Source organism: Natator depressus, chromosome 6 (assembly GCF_965152275.1).
Source record: "Natator depressus isolate rNatDep1 chromosome 6, rNatDep2.hap1, whole genome shotgun sequence".
In the NCBI taxonomy this organism is placed as follows: Eukaryota; Metazoa; Chordata; order Testudines; family Cheloniidae; genus Natator; species Natator depressus.
This window is the reverse complement of record NC_134239.1, coordinates 14429588-14443107: the sequence shown is the minus strand read 5'-3', so window position 1 is coordinate 14443107 and position 13520 is coordinate 14429588. Positions and strand designations below refer to the sequence as shown.

The 13520-nt window shown below is 47.3% G+C and overlaps 1 protein-coding gene across 5 annotated transcripts in view; it reads right to left on the bottom strand.

Moving 5' to 3' along the window:
* KDM2A (lysine demethylase 2A) overlaps positions 1 to 13520 on the bottom strand; it is a 79862-nt gene that overhangs the window by 30487 nt on the left and 35855 nt on the right. For all 5 annotated transcript variants that reach the window (XM_074954548.1, XM_074954553.1, XM_074954549.1 and 2 more), the window contains 7 exons: positions 13224 to 13362; positions 11289 to 11367; positions 9928 to 9974; positions 9308 to 9486; positions 7524 to 7630; positions 6214 to 6307; positions 2109 to 2262 (listed from right to left, as the gene is read on the bottom strand). In XM_074954548.1, coding sequence (XP_074810649.1) covers positions 2109 to 2262; positions 6214 to 6307; positions 7524 to 7630; positions 9308 to 9486; positions 9928 to 9974; positions 11289 to 11367; positions 13224 to 13362 — 799 coding nt within the window. The remainder of the gene's footprint in view (positions 1 to 2108; positions 2263 to 6213; positions 6308 to 7523; positions 7631 to 9307; positions 9487 to 9927; positions 9975 to 11288; positions 11368 to 13223; positions 13363 to 13520) is intronic.

Here is a 13520-nt window from a genome sequence, read left to right as displayed (position 1 = left end):
AGCTGCCTTTAACCAATTCGTTCCAGTGAAAGTTTGCAATTCTCTGTTTTGTATGCAGGCCAGCTATAACAGACCCGAAGTCAAACAGGTCAGTGCCTTGAGAAAAAAGAGAGATGGAGTATGCACTGTTTACTAAACCAGAAGGTCTAGAATGCACAGATATGCTCGGTAGCGATGCCTTCTAAACAGTGGTCTAATTCCTGATCCTCCCATTCTTTCCAAAGGTGCATGTAATTCTCTCTCTTTCATATCATTAGTACTCTTCACTCTCACAGCTCTCTCTCCTTGCTGAAGCCTTCCCACAACCAGCAGGGAGGAATTTACTTCCTTCAAAGCTACGGCAGCCATGGTTCAGGGAAGTATCTACCTCCAACCCCACTGATACCATCTCCTTCTTTCCCCCTACCTTCCTATCATCCAATCTCTTAGAAAAGCCACCTCTGCAACATTTGTCCTTAACACCCCATATTCCTACCACTCTTTTATTCAGGTATCTTTCCGATCTGTTCTCTCCTTTAAAAACCTCTCTCACTTGCTACTTATTTGTAATCTTTGCTTTCACTGAAGAGATGTTAGCTTTCCTCATCTCTCCAACCACCTCTTACAAACCATGCCTGTGGCAAATTTCAGCAACAAATTTCACTGCAACAAGAGCCCTCTGAGGCAACTTAGATGCTAGGCATTATGAGCACAGTTGAAAAATCCTGACATGGTATTCTCCATTCCTTGCCCAAGGAGGAAGCTGCATATGGTAATTTATATGCTTTTATTAGTGAAGGCAGGCTAGTGTGTGCCTAGCATTTGGGACAGAGTAGTGGCCTGCAGATCCTGTAGCAGTTCCATAGCCTTGGACCAGCTCTTGAGAAAGCTCTCTTGCTCAAACAAGCTTTGATTTGCAGTAGACCATTCCATTTGCCAGCACAGCCCAGTTGACTGTTAATTTTCAAGGCATACCCGACTCAAATCATCAAGAGTCTTAAAGAGAAGTGTTCAGGTCTATAGATTTCCACAAGGATCAACTCATCTTTCTGCTTTGTCTACCTTTTCTCTCTGAGTTCTCATCTTCACCTTGTCTAACACTTACTTGGACCATACTCAGCAGTATGTTTAAGAACTCTTGACACCTTTCTATTTACCCTCTGCATGCCTTGGCAAAGTCAGCCTGAAGCTTTTTTTCAGCTCCCTTTAGCTGAATGTCCCAACGTCTCAAAGGACAGAAGGGTTTCTCTTGGACAGATGGACCAACCTCAAAACCCACTTCTCATTTACTTCTCATCTGTTTAGAGCTCCCAAATGCTTCCACAGCTCCTAGCCCTTGAACCATCCTTGGCTATGAACTCCCTTTTGCCACGTTTGTTCTACAAGTCATTATACAGTTAGCCCTCAAAGTCTCAAGATCCTCTGACCTTCAGTCCTGCAACTCCCATCTTGATGTTTCCAGCTCTCCAGATTCCAGCATCTGCCAGATGCTGCTGCCACCTTCTCACACACAAAGCAGTGCAGTCACATTACTCATTTCCTAAATACATGCACTCTCCTCCCCCCACCTTTTGTTACAGGACACAGGTCAAAACTGTCCTTATTTTAGGAATGTCCACGGAGTTATTATAACCAACCACACACCCTCTCCCCTACTACCCTACCTTTCTTCCTCTATCAGGACTAGCTTCCATTTTGCACCTCCAGTAGTTCCCACCAAACACCTTCTCTTCAACTTCTGCCATCAGAAAGAGCCTCTCTTTGTCCAGCTCATTTCAAATATTCAGCTGAACATATCTTTCTCCTCTGCCTCTTAATTACTGACCCCTGCTTTGTTGTTTAGATTTAGTATCTATTTAACTTGGTGATCCATTATGGGAGTTTGTATGAAAGATGCTAGAGAGAACAGAAGTGTATCATATTTTCCTCTCTCACAGAGGCTTGCTATCCAGGAAATTCAGGGAGAAATCATCCTGCTCTGAACTGCCCAAATTTTATGGGCGTGTCCCCCAGAGAGAGATTCTTTCCCCCACTGCCTCAGACTTCCTGTCTCCTAGCACAGATCATATTCCTTTCAAAGACAAGGACAAATGCACACTTCCAGGGTTCTCCCCCCCAGCCCCTTATACCTGAGGGGATGACGAACGTGTAGCCCTGCTTGAGCTCAATTCGTTGACAGTCTGACACTTTGTCACCAAGAAAGATGTCCCCCTGTTTCCCTGACAGCAGCCAATTCTCGTAGAGCTCCAGGTTCTGGGGCGTTGGCGGGATCAGCCAGAAGATCTGCAAGGTTCATTGGGTAGAGATCCTTCAACGGTTGTCGACAAAACCCTCTTCACTCCTTTTCTATTATTTCTTTCAAGCATCATACATCCAGCTCTTTCCACCCACAATAGGATCCATAAAGGATAGCTCTAACAGAACCATCAATAGGTATTCTGTTAGAGATACCAGTAACTAACAAGAGAGACTTAATGTCAGAATGACATGCTGAGTACTGCAAGCATCCAGGGTATGTGGAAATTTATCACCTTACAGGCAAACCAAAGAGACAAGAAATACAAAACCCACTGGAAATTCTAGATCCTTAGACACACACACACACACACACACACACGATATATAGCAATGTTTTCTGACGTGCAGTTCTACTATTGAAAATGTCTAAGATTATTCTCTTATTAGCCTCTGTGTACCCTACAGTATGGAAATACAGTAACTCCTCACTTAACATTGTAGTTATATTCCTGAAAAATGCTACTTTATGCGAAACTATGTTAAGCGAATCCAATTTCCCCATAAGAATTAATGTAAATGGGGGGGAGTTGATAGGTTCCAGGAAAGTTTTTCCAAAATGGCTCCGATTTTTGTGCACCTCTAACACAGAGCAAGCTGCCTATTACAACTGAACACCTTGGGATGACTTTCAAAGGCAAAGATGAGAGTTGTGTACCTTTCAGTGGCAGACGGATGCCTTAGTTGCCTTGGGTGTTAGAAGATCTTCCCCTTCCTGTACATGTCAAACTCCATAAAGTGTTGTGCATAATTAAAATAGTGTTTACAAAAAGCTATCACAAATCTTTGGCATCCATGACACCGAGGCCTAGCCTACACTAGACAGGATTAAAAATTCCCAGAAGAGACAGCTTATACCAGCAAAAAAAAAAAAAGGTGAGCAAACTACAGCCCACGGGCTAGAGTGGTTTTAAGCTGGCCCGCAAGCTGCACCACTTGGCTTAGCCCTGCTCCGGTGCTCTGGCTGGGGTGCAGTGTCGGGGGCCGCACCATGAGGCTCCTGGAAGTCGCAGAATGGTCCCACTCTGGCTCCTACGCGCTCCAATGGCCCCCTCCAGTGCTCCAGTGGGAGCTGCAGGGGCAGTGCCTGCAGATGGAGCAGCATGCCTTCACATGGGAGCTGGAGAAGGGACATGCCACTGCTTCCGGGAGCCGCTTGAGGTAAGCGCTGCTCTGAGCCTGCACCCCTGAGACTCTCCCCACGCCACAACCCCCTGCCCCAGCCCTGATCCCCCTCTCATACTCCAAACCCCTCAATCCCAGTCCAGAGCACCCTCCTGCACCCCAAACCTCTCATCCGCAGCCCCACCCCAGAGCCCACACCACCAGCTGGAACCTGTATCCCTTCCTGCACCCCTGCCCCAGCCCTGATCCCCCTTCCACCATCCGAACCCCTCAATCCCAGCCCAGAGCACCCTCCTACACTCCAAACTCATCCCCAGCCCCACCCCAGAGCCCTCACCCCCTCCTGCACCCTAACCCCAATTTTGTGAACATTCACGGCCCGCCATACAATTTCTATTCCCTGATGTGGCCCTCAGGCCAAGAAGTTTGCCCACCCTTGGCCTATGCCAAATTCCCTGAATGTAGTAAGCTATACTGGCAAAAGAACATCATTCTTGCGGGAGTGTTGTAAGCAAGACACAAGGAACAATTCTTCCACTCTACTCTGCACTGGTAAGGCCTCAACTGGAACAGAGTGTCCAGTTCTGGGTGCCACATTTCAGGAAAGATGGATAAGTTGGAGTAATTCCCAAGGAGAGCAACAAAAACTATTAAAGATCTAGTAAACATGAGGAAAGACTGAAAAACCTGGGTTTATTTAGTCTGGTGAAGAGAAGATGGAGGAGGGACCATCGTAACAGTTTTCAAGTATATAAAACTTTGTTACAAGGAGGAGGGTGAAAAATTGTTCTCATTAACCTCAGAGAATGGGCTTAAATTGCGGCAAGGGAGGTTTAGGTTTCACATTAGGAAATACTTCCTGTCAGGATAGTTAATCACTGGACAAAATTGCCTAGGAATCTTCTGGAAGCTCCGTCACTGGAGGTTTTTAAGAACAGGTTTGACAAGCAGCTGTCTAGTTATTATTTAGTCCTGCCTTGAGTGCAGAATCTTGGACTAGATGACCTACCAAGACCCCTTCCAGTCTTTACACTTTTGTTATTTCATGTTTTAAGTCCTAGTGTAGACAGGGCAACTAGTATTTAACGTATCAGGCAGGGTGCTGGGCCAGATGGATCCTGGGTCTGCCCCAGTGTGACAATTCCTACATGAACCCACAAGGATTCAGCACAAGAAGCTAACACATGTTAAGGGTTAAGGCCAGGCCTGAATCAAGCCAAAGACAAAGTATAGTTTCAGGACAAAAACAAAAACCCCCCCACACATTTAAAAACACTTTCTATGCAAGATGAGTAGGCAAGGAGATCTATCATGCTAGGAAGATGTAGCAAATCTGTGGCTGCTTACAACACATTATGCAAGAGACTCCAGGAGCTGGGGGGATCCAGCTCTCTTTCAGGTGTATCTGATTTCATCAGATGATATCTTAAGTCTGGGGTTCCAGACCTACAATTCCTCTAGAGACTGGTGTTCATGTGGTCAGAGCTCTGTGCATTTTACCAAAGACTAGATCCTCTGTGATGGAGTATAGACCAGGGATGAGACACAATGATGTTTGTACAGGGAAGAATCCTCTGAATAATCCAGGTTGTTTTATATGCAGGAGTCCATGTGATGCCTATATGGTCTTTCAGATATCAATAGCCCAGGAAGGCTTTTCAACATTGAGTTTATGCAGATAAAATTTTATGCACTGAAGTTTGTTTTGCTTTACAGTATACCTTGCAGATTATGCTTGGGTAGTTTCATTATTATTGTGTTGCCTTGTACCTTTAAGTGTTACAAAAAGGTAACATTCTTGTTAATAAAGACAGTACAATAGAACCTCAGAGTTATGAACACCATAGTTACGAACTGACCAGTCAACCATACATCTCATTTGGAACCGAAAGTATGCAATCAGGCAGCAGCAGAGACAAGAAAAAGCAAATATAGCATTGTGTTAAATGTAAACTACTAAAAAAATAAAGGGAAAGTAAAACATTTTTTTGACAAGGTAAGGAAACTGTTTCTATGCTGTTTTATTTAAATTAAGATGGTTAAAAGCAACATTCTTCTTTTGCATCGTAAAGTTTCAAAGCTGTATTAAGTCAATGTTCAGTTGTAAACTTTTGAAAGAACGACCATAACATTTTGTACAGAGTTGCAAACATTTCAGAGTTACGAATAACCTTCATTCCCAAGGTGTTCGTAACTTCTGAGGTTCTACTGTAATACAGAATCAACAAATATGAACTACACAGAAGTCTAAACCAGTGGAAAGTCACATTAGGCTTTCAAAGACATCCCACAACCTTAACTGTAAATCATGAGAAGTGTTATTATACAAAGTTGAGAGACTTAATGCTAACCAATCAGAGATGAGCCAGAGAAATTTGCATCCAAATCCATCCAAGGCTTGATGAAGTTTGACAGAGTTGGGTTCAGTTATAAGAAATGAACTAAAGCTGAGAAGCTCAGAGTTGGATACTAGTTCAAGGGTTTCATATTCAAACCCATCACCACCCATCCTGAGCTCTGATCCTTATACTTTTAACCCATGTGTTACTTTAAGGTACCTGTTTGCAATTTAAGATCTTTAGTCAGCTGCAGGTTTGAAAGCACTCCAGCTAGTCTTTAGGAACCCCAGATAGTCTCTTCTGCTGGTCCCCGAACGCCGATCGTTATGTCACACCCAGCCTGGAACAGCATCCCAGTTTAGAGATCAGATCTCCCCTGAAGCACATGGCTTTGTAAGTTTAGCTCTACCCTGGTTGCTTTCTGAAGACCAACATAAAACATCTTTAGCAGTCCCCATAGGGGCTGCTCTCATACCTTTCCCCCTCGGTGGATGTGGTACCAAACAGAGGTGCCGCCGAAGTCCACGTGGAAATCTGTGTAGCAGCCCTTAACACTCATCAGACAGTACCTAGCCGGAGACAGGAAGAAGAGATGAGCAGGATGGAAGTGAGTAGCACATACCTCTGTTTTAAAGCGGCCACTTGTGAAACCCCAACAGCTGTAGCATACTCAAGGGGCAAGATAGGGGTGGGTGGACACAGGGACAAATAGTAGCGTTAGGCTCCAGGGAAATGCAGACAGAGCAGCAGCTGAGGCTAAATCAGGGGTCGGCAAACTTTTTGGCCGAAGGGTCACACCGGGGTTGTGAAACTGTATGGGGGGCTGGGTAGGGAAGGCTGGGCCCCCCAAACAGCCTGCCCCCTACCTGCCCCCTCCCACTTCCCCCCCTCAGAACCCCCAATCCATCCACCACCACCCCCAGCTCCTTGTCCCCTGACTACCCCCTCCTGGGACCCCCGCCCCTAACTGCCCCCTGGGACCCCACCCCCGTCCAACCCACCCTGCTCCCCATCCCTTGACCACCCCACCTCATCCAACCACTCCCTATCCCCCGACTGCCGCCTGGAACCCCCTACCCCTTATCCAACCCCCCCTTACCATGCCGCTCAGAGCGGCAGGAACTCGCAGCCACACCACCATGCTCCCCAGCAGGAGCGGTGGGCCAGAATGCTGGCAGCACAGCGAGCTGAGGCTGCGGTGGGGGGACACAGCAGGGGAGGGGCCGGGGGCTAGCCTCCACGACTGAGAGCTCAAGGGCCAGGCAGGAGGGGCCCATGGGCCGTAGTTTACCCACCTCTGGGCTAAATACTATAGTGATTCCTACCATTGCCAGCAATCAAGAAATGAAATACACAGGAGGAGCTTTACTCCAGGCAGGAGAAGGAAGAGCTTCCCTCCTCATCTTCCTAAAAGCTCTGGGATTCTAAAAGATCACTGAAGTCTGTCATTGCCTAGTCTTGCTTGCTATGGCAGGACAGTAAATACTTGGCAACTTGTCCAATTCAACATGATGTATTAGAATGACAAGCCATGCAAGTTTTACCAAATGCAACAAAAAGAGGAACTTGTGCAACTGCCCAGAGGCTGGAGGAGTTAACAGCTCTGCTATTGTAATGGTATATGCAAACAGTACCTGGGGGCAGGTATAGAGGGACACAGACTCCCGCATCTCTCCTCAATACCAGGCTGCCTGCCACATTCAGTTTTCCTTGAATGATTGCCTCACCCCCTAGATTCACCAGAAGGAGAAGGAGCTAGGTACATGTGCTTCTGAGGTCACTTACTTTTGCACCTTGGGATACTGCATCTCCAGAATGGCATTTGTAGACTCTGTTTGACTCTCCTTTAGGTGTCTTGGCCACATGTTGTCAACCCAGTCGATCAAATCCACCTGCAACCAGAGAGGAATTAGGTCCAAGCCTCGGTAAGACGGTCCCTGGCTCTCTTCACATGCTTGAGTATTTCTAGGAGGTCCTGTGGCCAATCTGACATCTGCAATGGCCAGGTAACAAACACAGTATTTCTACTTCAGTAGCCCTATCTATGGCTGTAGCGAGACTGCCTCCCAGGTATGATCACAGTCACAAGGATGAACAGGTGTCACAGTTCCTAGCCATTTTGCTGCACTGCTACTTTAGGCTTGGGACTGGAATCCAGGATTTCATGCATTTCACAACTCTGCAGAATCCAGTGTGTAGATCACCCTTCCCACAGAACTGTGCTCTGAAATCTAACTTATTTAAACAAACTGCTGTAATTCTTATGGTTGCATAGGAAACCTTACAAATGTGAATGAAGGGTACATAATACAGCAGTGTCCGAGTCTGCAGAGAACCTGACAATAGCTGAGGTATGAACCACTCCGCATTTATCTCAATGGGACCTTGTTCTTAGGTTTAAGAGTTAATTTAGTTGTCAAAATTCACTACTCCATCATATTAACAACATCCTGCTTGTGTGCTTCTCTCACATTCCCAACTGTTTTTTACACCTTCTCAAGACACCCTCCGCCCCCCAACGCCTTTACCCAAGCTGCAGAAATCTCCAGCTCCCCTGCCCCCCACTGCAACCTCTACATAGCAATGTGCATTTGTAACACAAGATCCTGAAGCACATGGAAGGTTTAAGAACAGCATAAATAATCTGAACACAGGGGATGCTGCCCTGTCTGAGTTATTTTCATATGTCATGCAACAAAAGTATTACTTTGCAGCTTTGCTGGTATTCCCACCTTCCATTTGGCTGCTTGTGCTTTCACTAACAATGGGATTGAGGCTTCCCCTAAGATGCAGGAAGGGGTTCTACCAAGCTTCATAGCAGTTCAGTGCACACAACTGAACACGGACGCAGGCACTGGTTGGAAAACAGCCACAGTCTTGTCAGGCAGTGGAACCAGCTTAACAGGATGAGGTTGGGAGTCAGTGACCCAGTCCATGGACTAAAACTTGGACTAGCCCAAATGTACCCTTTATTCAGACTTGGATGTGTTCTATCGTGTATCTGTACTTGAACCCCTTCCAGCAGGGCAGGTTACTCCGCTGTCTAGTTAACTGTCCTCATTCATCAGAATGCATCCAATGAAGTGAGCTATAGCTCACAAAAGGTTTTGCTCAAATAAATTTGTTAGTCTCTAAGGGGCCACAAGTACTCCTTTTCTTTTTGTCCTCATTAGGAACGGCTTACATTTCTCTCACCTGCAGGCCATCACTCCTCACTGCGGCTTTGTCCCCGACCTGCCTCATTAGCTACAAATAATTCTGCCTGCACAATGACTGTCTTGAGGATTTAAATAGGATTACTGTGGCCTCCTCTGACAGACCAGCCTACCCATTCCTTTCTGCACTTCTCACCAGTTTAGCAAGGTCTGCAATGGCGCAGGCACTCAAAACTTACATATTGCTCCAGCTGCTCTTTGGGGTTGGAGAAGCAGCAGCAACCCTGTCTGACCCCATAAGTATTATAGGAAGGCCTCTGGCTGCTCTCTTCTTCAGTACGGAGGGGCCAGGCTCAGTGCTCTACCTTTACCAAGATGAAAGGAAAAGGGGGAGAAGACAACAACTTTACTGACCGTAGCAGGTCTCTGCACCAGGTTCTCCAGCCTTGTGTGACTGAACTCCAAGCTGATGACATTATACAATTTCTCCCGCTCCTCCTCTGGGGTCTCATAGTAGCGTGCCCACTGTGCCATGGACATCTCAATGTCCCTCTGCGTGTTCACATCCATGACATCCACCATCCGTCGGCTCCCTGCCAGAGCAAAACAGACATCACTGCTGTGCACAAGGGCCCACTAAGGACAGACAAGCCAGGGCACAAGAGGACAATCCCTTTCTGAGGGATGAACTTGTTAGCCCCACCCATCTATGCGTAAGGCCAATCCCTCTCCTGCAGGAGTGTACCTTGGCCCTTGTCCTCATCCACGCCAGGACAACCAGAAGCGGTTTAGAGTTTTCTGAACAAAGCCCATGGCTCAACTACTCCTGGTCATAGACTAGATTCCTTCTCAGGCAGTAAAAATCCTTGATTATTTGGACTGGAGGGGCTGTTAGAGCCCAGCTAGCAATGTGCTAAGGGAGCCATAAAGTTGTAGCTCATGAATTCAACAGCCTGAACTACTCCCCCCACACCTTCTGAAAGTCACCACGGACAGTTACTACCATGCCACAAGGCAGCAGGAGAGACACTTACCTACATACAGTCGCACGTCATTCACACTGAAGTCAGGATCTGGCATCCTGCAAGACAGACACTTAACTAAAACAAACTAGGGTCTCTGCCACAGGCCTCTCCCCCCCCTGTAGCCCTTGGGTTCATATAGGCATCTCAAAGGCTCCATCCCTCCACAATTGCCTTCCTCTCCCCGAAAGAATGCTACATGCTTCCCCCTCCCTCTTTGAGGGCAGCCAAGAGAGACAGGATAGCAGCACACAAACCAATGTGTGCAAACAGATTCTTCTGCAAACAATAAATCCACTCAGGTGCCTCAACAGGCAAATGCTGGGCACAACTGTCACAAGGGGAGTAGTGGTAGCTTAGGAATAGGAGAAATTGTCACCAGCAAGTACATGCATTGTATAGCGGCTCTAGGAAAAGGTCAGCCTATACTTGAGAATCACTGGGCATGTCTACACTATGGACACTATAGCCGCACAGCTCCACCTATGCCACCGTCACATAGATGCTTCCTATAGCAACCCAGGGGCTCCGGCAGAGGGACTCGGGCGGCGCTTTAAAGGGCCCAGGGCGGAGCCCCTGGGGTAGCGGCGGCAGGGCTCCAGCGGTGATTTAAAGGGCCAGGAGCTCCAGCCGCTGCGGGGAGCCCCGGGCCTTTTAAAGCACCTGCCTGGGGAAGCCAGTCCAGTATGGCGTACCGGCTTACTTTCACCTCTGGGTAATTCCCTCCACCCAAGTCAGGAAAGAGCCATGCCCAAGGAACCTACCAGAGCTCGGAGCAGGGCATTTGAGCCCCACTAAGGGAGAGCCAAACCCAAGACCTATAGTGTGCTTGTTATCACATTCTGAATGGTCCTAAGCTATTGACTGGCCTCTCCCTTTAGCAAGTCAGGCAGGCAAGAGCATCTTCACTCCACTGATTAAGCCATTCTTGTAACTCTCACCCAACTCATACTCTCTCAGACAGGGCTCATAAGCCAAGCTACTGTCTTCATTCTGTGCTGATACAGTGCCTCGCACAACGTAGTCTGGCCCATGACTGGGGATCCTAGGCGCTGCAGTGATACAAATAAAACCACCACCCCAGATGGGCACCCAGTTAGAATGGGCACGTATGTCAAAAGCACGGTAAAAACAAGTTGGACACCGCACTGGGGCAGCTACCAGAATCTGCTTTCCCACAGTTGGACATGTGGGGGACAGTGGGACTAGATTCTGAACTGGGCACTTTTAGGAGAGCATCCACAGACACAACTTAGGATAGAAAGACCACCCTCAGATGGAAAGGCCCTGTCAGACTGCTAGGTTATTTCTCTAGTACAATCAGTGGCCAGCTAGGCTAGAGTCACCCATCCTTCCCTATCCTCAACACTTACTTTATTCCAAGCCCATCGGAGTTCTTGAAAATCAGAGGGTCTCTCAGGCCACCCCGCTGGATGTACTCAACATTGAAGTCTGTCATGAGGTGAGAGAGAAGAGGGGATGTATTAAGGGGAGGTTGCCAGCTACAGAGATACTGGGGATATTAACCACGGAAGGGGCAGGTAGCATGAGGAGTGGAAAGAAGAACTGGGTTTAGCCACCCTCTCCTACAGAATTTAATCTCCAGGCACTATCCTAATCAGCTGTAGGCAGCCTGCCATAAGCACAGGCCAGACAGGCACAAGCAGGGCAGGGCATGTGGGGTCCTATAGCTGAGTCAGACAAACAGGAAAATAGAGTTTATCGTTTTCCAAACAAACTCAGTCAAGCAAAAGAGGCCTTAAAGAAACCAGTTAGACTTCTTCCCCGAGGGCTCTGCATCTAGAGCCTAGCTCACATGAGCTGAGTGAGCATCAGGGATCCTAGTTTTCCATGATTAACAACCCACCAAAACTCTGATAAAAAACACACAGAAGTCCACGTTTTTCCATGATTAAAATGAAATGCTGAACTTAGTTCCCTTAGCCACAATATATTTAGGTATCAGTTGAACACAAGCTTTTATTGATATTTAAAATTTTTAAGCTGACAGCCCAAGTCCCGCCCATTCTCCTGATTATCTGAATTTGATTATCCGATCTGGCCCCAATCCCAGTTGGACCAGATAATTGGAGTTCCACTATATATGTTTTTATTTTTTCACAAAATGTAAAAACTAAAGATTCTCTGTAAAAATGCAAATCCAATGTTTTCCCACAGCAAACCGATTTCTAGGATCCCCGGTGATCATACGTAAGGCTAAGATTTTGTCACGGTGATTTTTAGTAAAACTCACGGACAGGTCAGGGGCAATAAACAAAAACTTGTGGAAGCCATGACCTGTCTGTGACTTTTGCTGCTGCAGCTCCATGGTTTCCCCTGCGACTGGGTGGCTGGGAGCTGTGGGGTTCTCCCCCCACCTCCCCGCAAGGCTGTCCCCAGTCACTGGAACCCTGAGGAGGCTGTCACCAGTCACTGGAACCCTGCAGGGGGACCCTGAAGAGGCTGTTGCCGGATCCCTGCCAGGGCCCCACTGGCTGCCAGCTCCCGGGGCTGAAGCAGAAAATGTCACAGAGGCCTCTGGAAGTCATGGTTTGTGACTTCGTGACCTCTGTGACAATAACGTAGCCTTAATTATTGGTGTCACATGCAAGCTTATATTTGCCCCTCTAACTCTCCCTTTACCCCACCCCACCTGGGTATGCAAAATTAGGGACCTGGCTCTACTCTTACTCAGTATGTTTCAGGTGGAGGTTTGCTAGGGAGCAGCTTCAAAAAGCCATTCTTAGGACTGGACTCCCATCTGCTGGCTCATTAGCCAGAGAGCTGTGTGGGGTAGAGCTGAGACTTCACTTAGCATGTTCCACTCCATGCCACTTAACAGTAGCTACAGGAGGGCTTTTTTGCGGAGGTAGGGCCAAAAAGCCATATTTACTCTGATGCATGTGCTAGGAAAGCAGAGCAGCTCAGAGAGGAGAAAGAATCAAAACAGCAAGGGGAAAAGGGGTGAAGGGAGCAACTGGAAAATAAAAAAAGAGGCAAATCTCTGGATTTAAATACCAGTAGTTGGGTCACCACTGATCCAACTGGCAGCTAAAGAACTCAGCAGTGAGTTTTGCCCTCTAAGGCCCTGAGCACGCCGGAGGGAAGGGGGGGGGGGAGGGAGGAAGAGCTCCTCTCCTTCCAGAGATTATATATATGCCCTAGAGAAGAGGTTCTCCTGCCACGCACAGGAGTGAGGACTGTGGAGGACACACAATGACAGTTTGTTCACAGGGGCACTTTTTCCCAGTGTTTCTCTCTAGGAACTTTGCAGTAGTATGGGTGTGGGCAGCAGAGGGGGCACAGACCTTTGCCTTCCATAAAGAGGACGAAGTTGGCATTGAATTTGTTTGTGGAGAGTTTCTCCTCCAGGTCAAATGTCCTCTTTCCTTCAATTTCATCATCCGAGATGCCATCATCTTCATAGCGCCGCCTCATTGTGCCACGCTGTGGAGAGAACGAAGAGGAGGATGAGAACAGCTGTAGACAGTGCCAAGCACCCAGCTGACTTCCGTTTCCAACTGTCACAATAACCCCAAATTAGACACCTTGCTTGAAGATACTTTCCAGATTCACAAAAAAAAAAAAAATAAAAAAATCTAGCC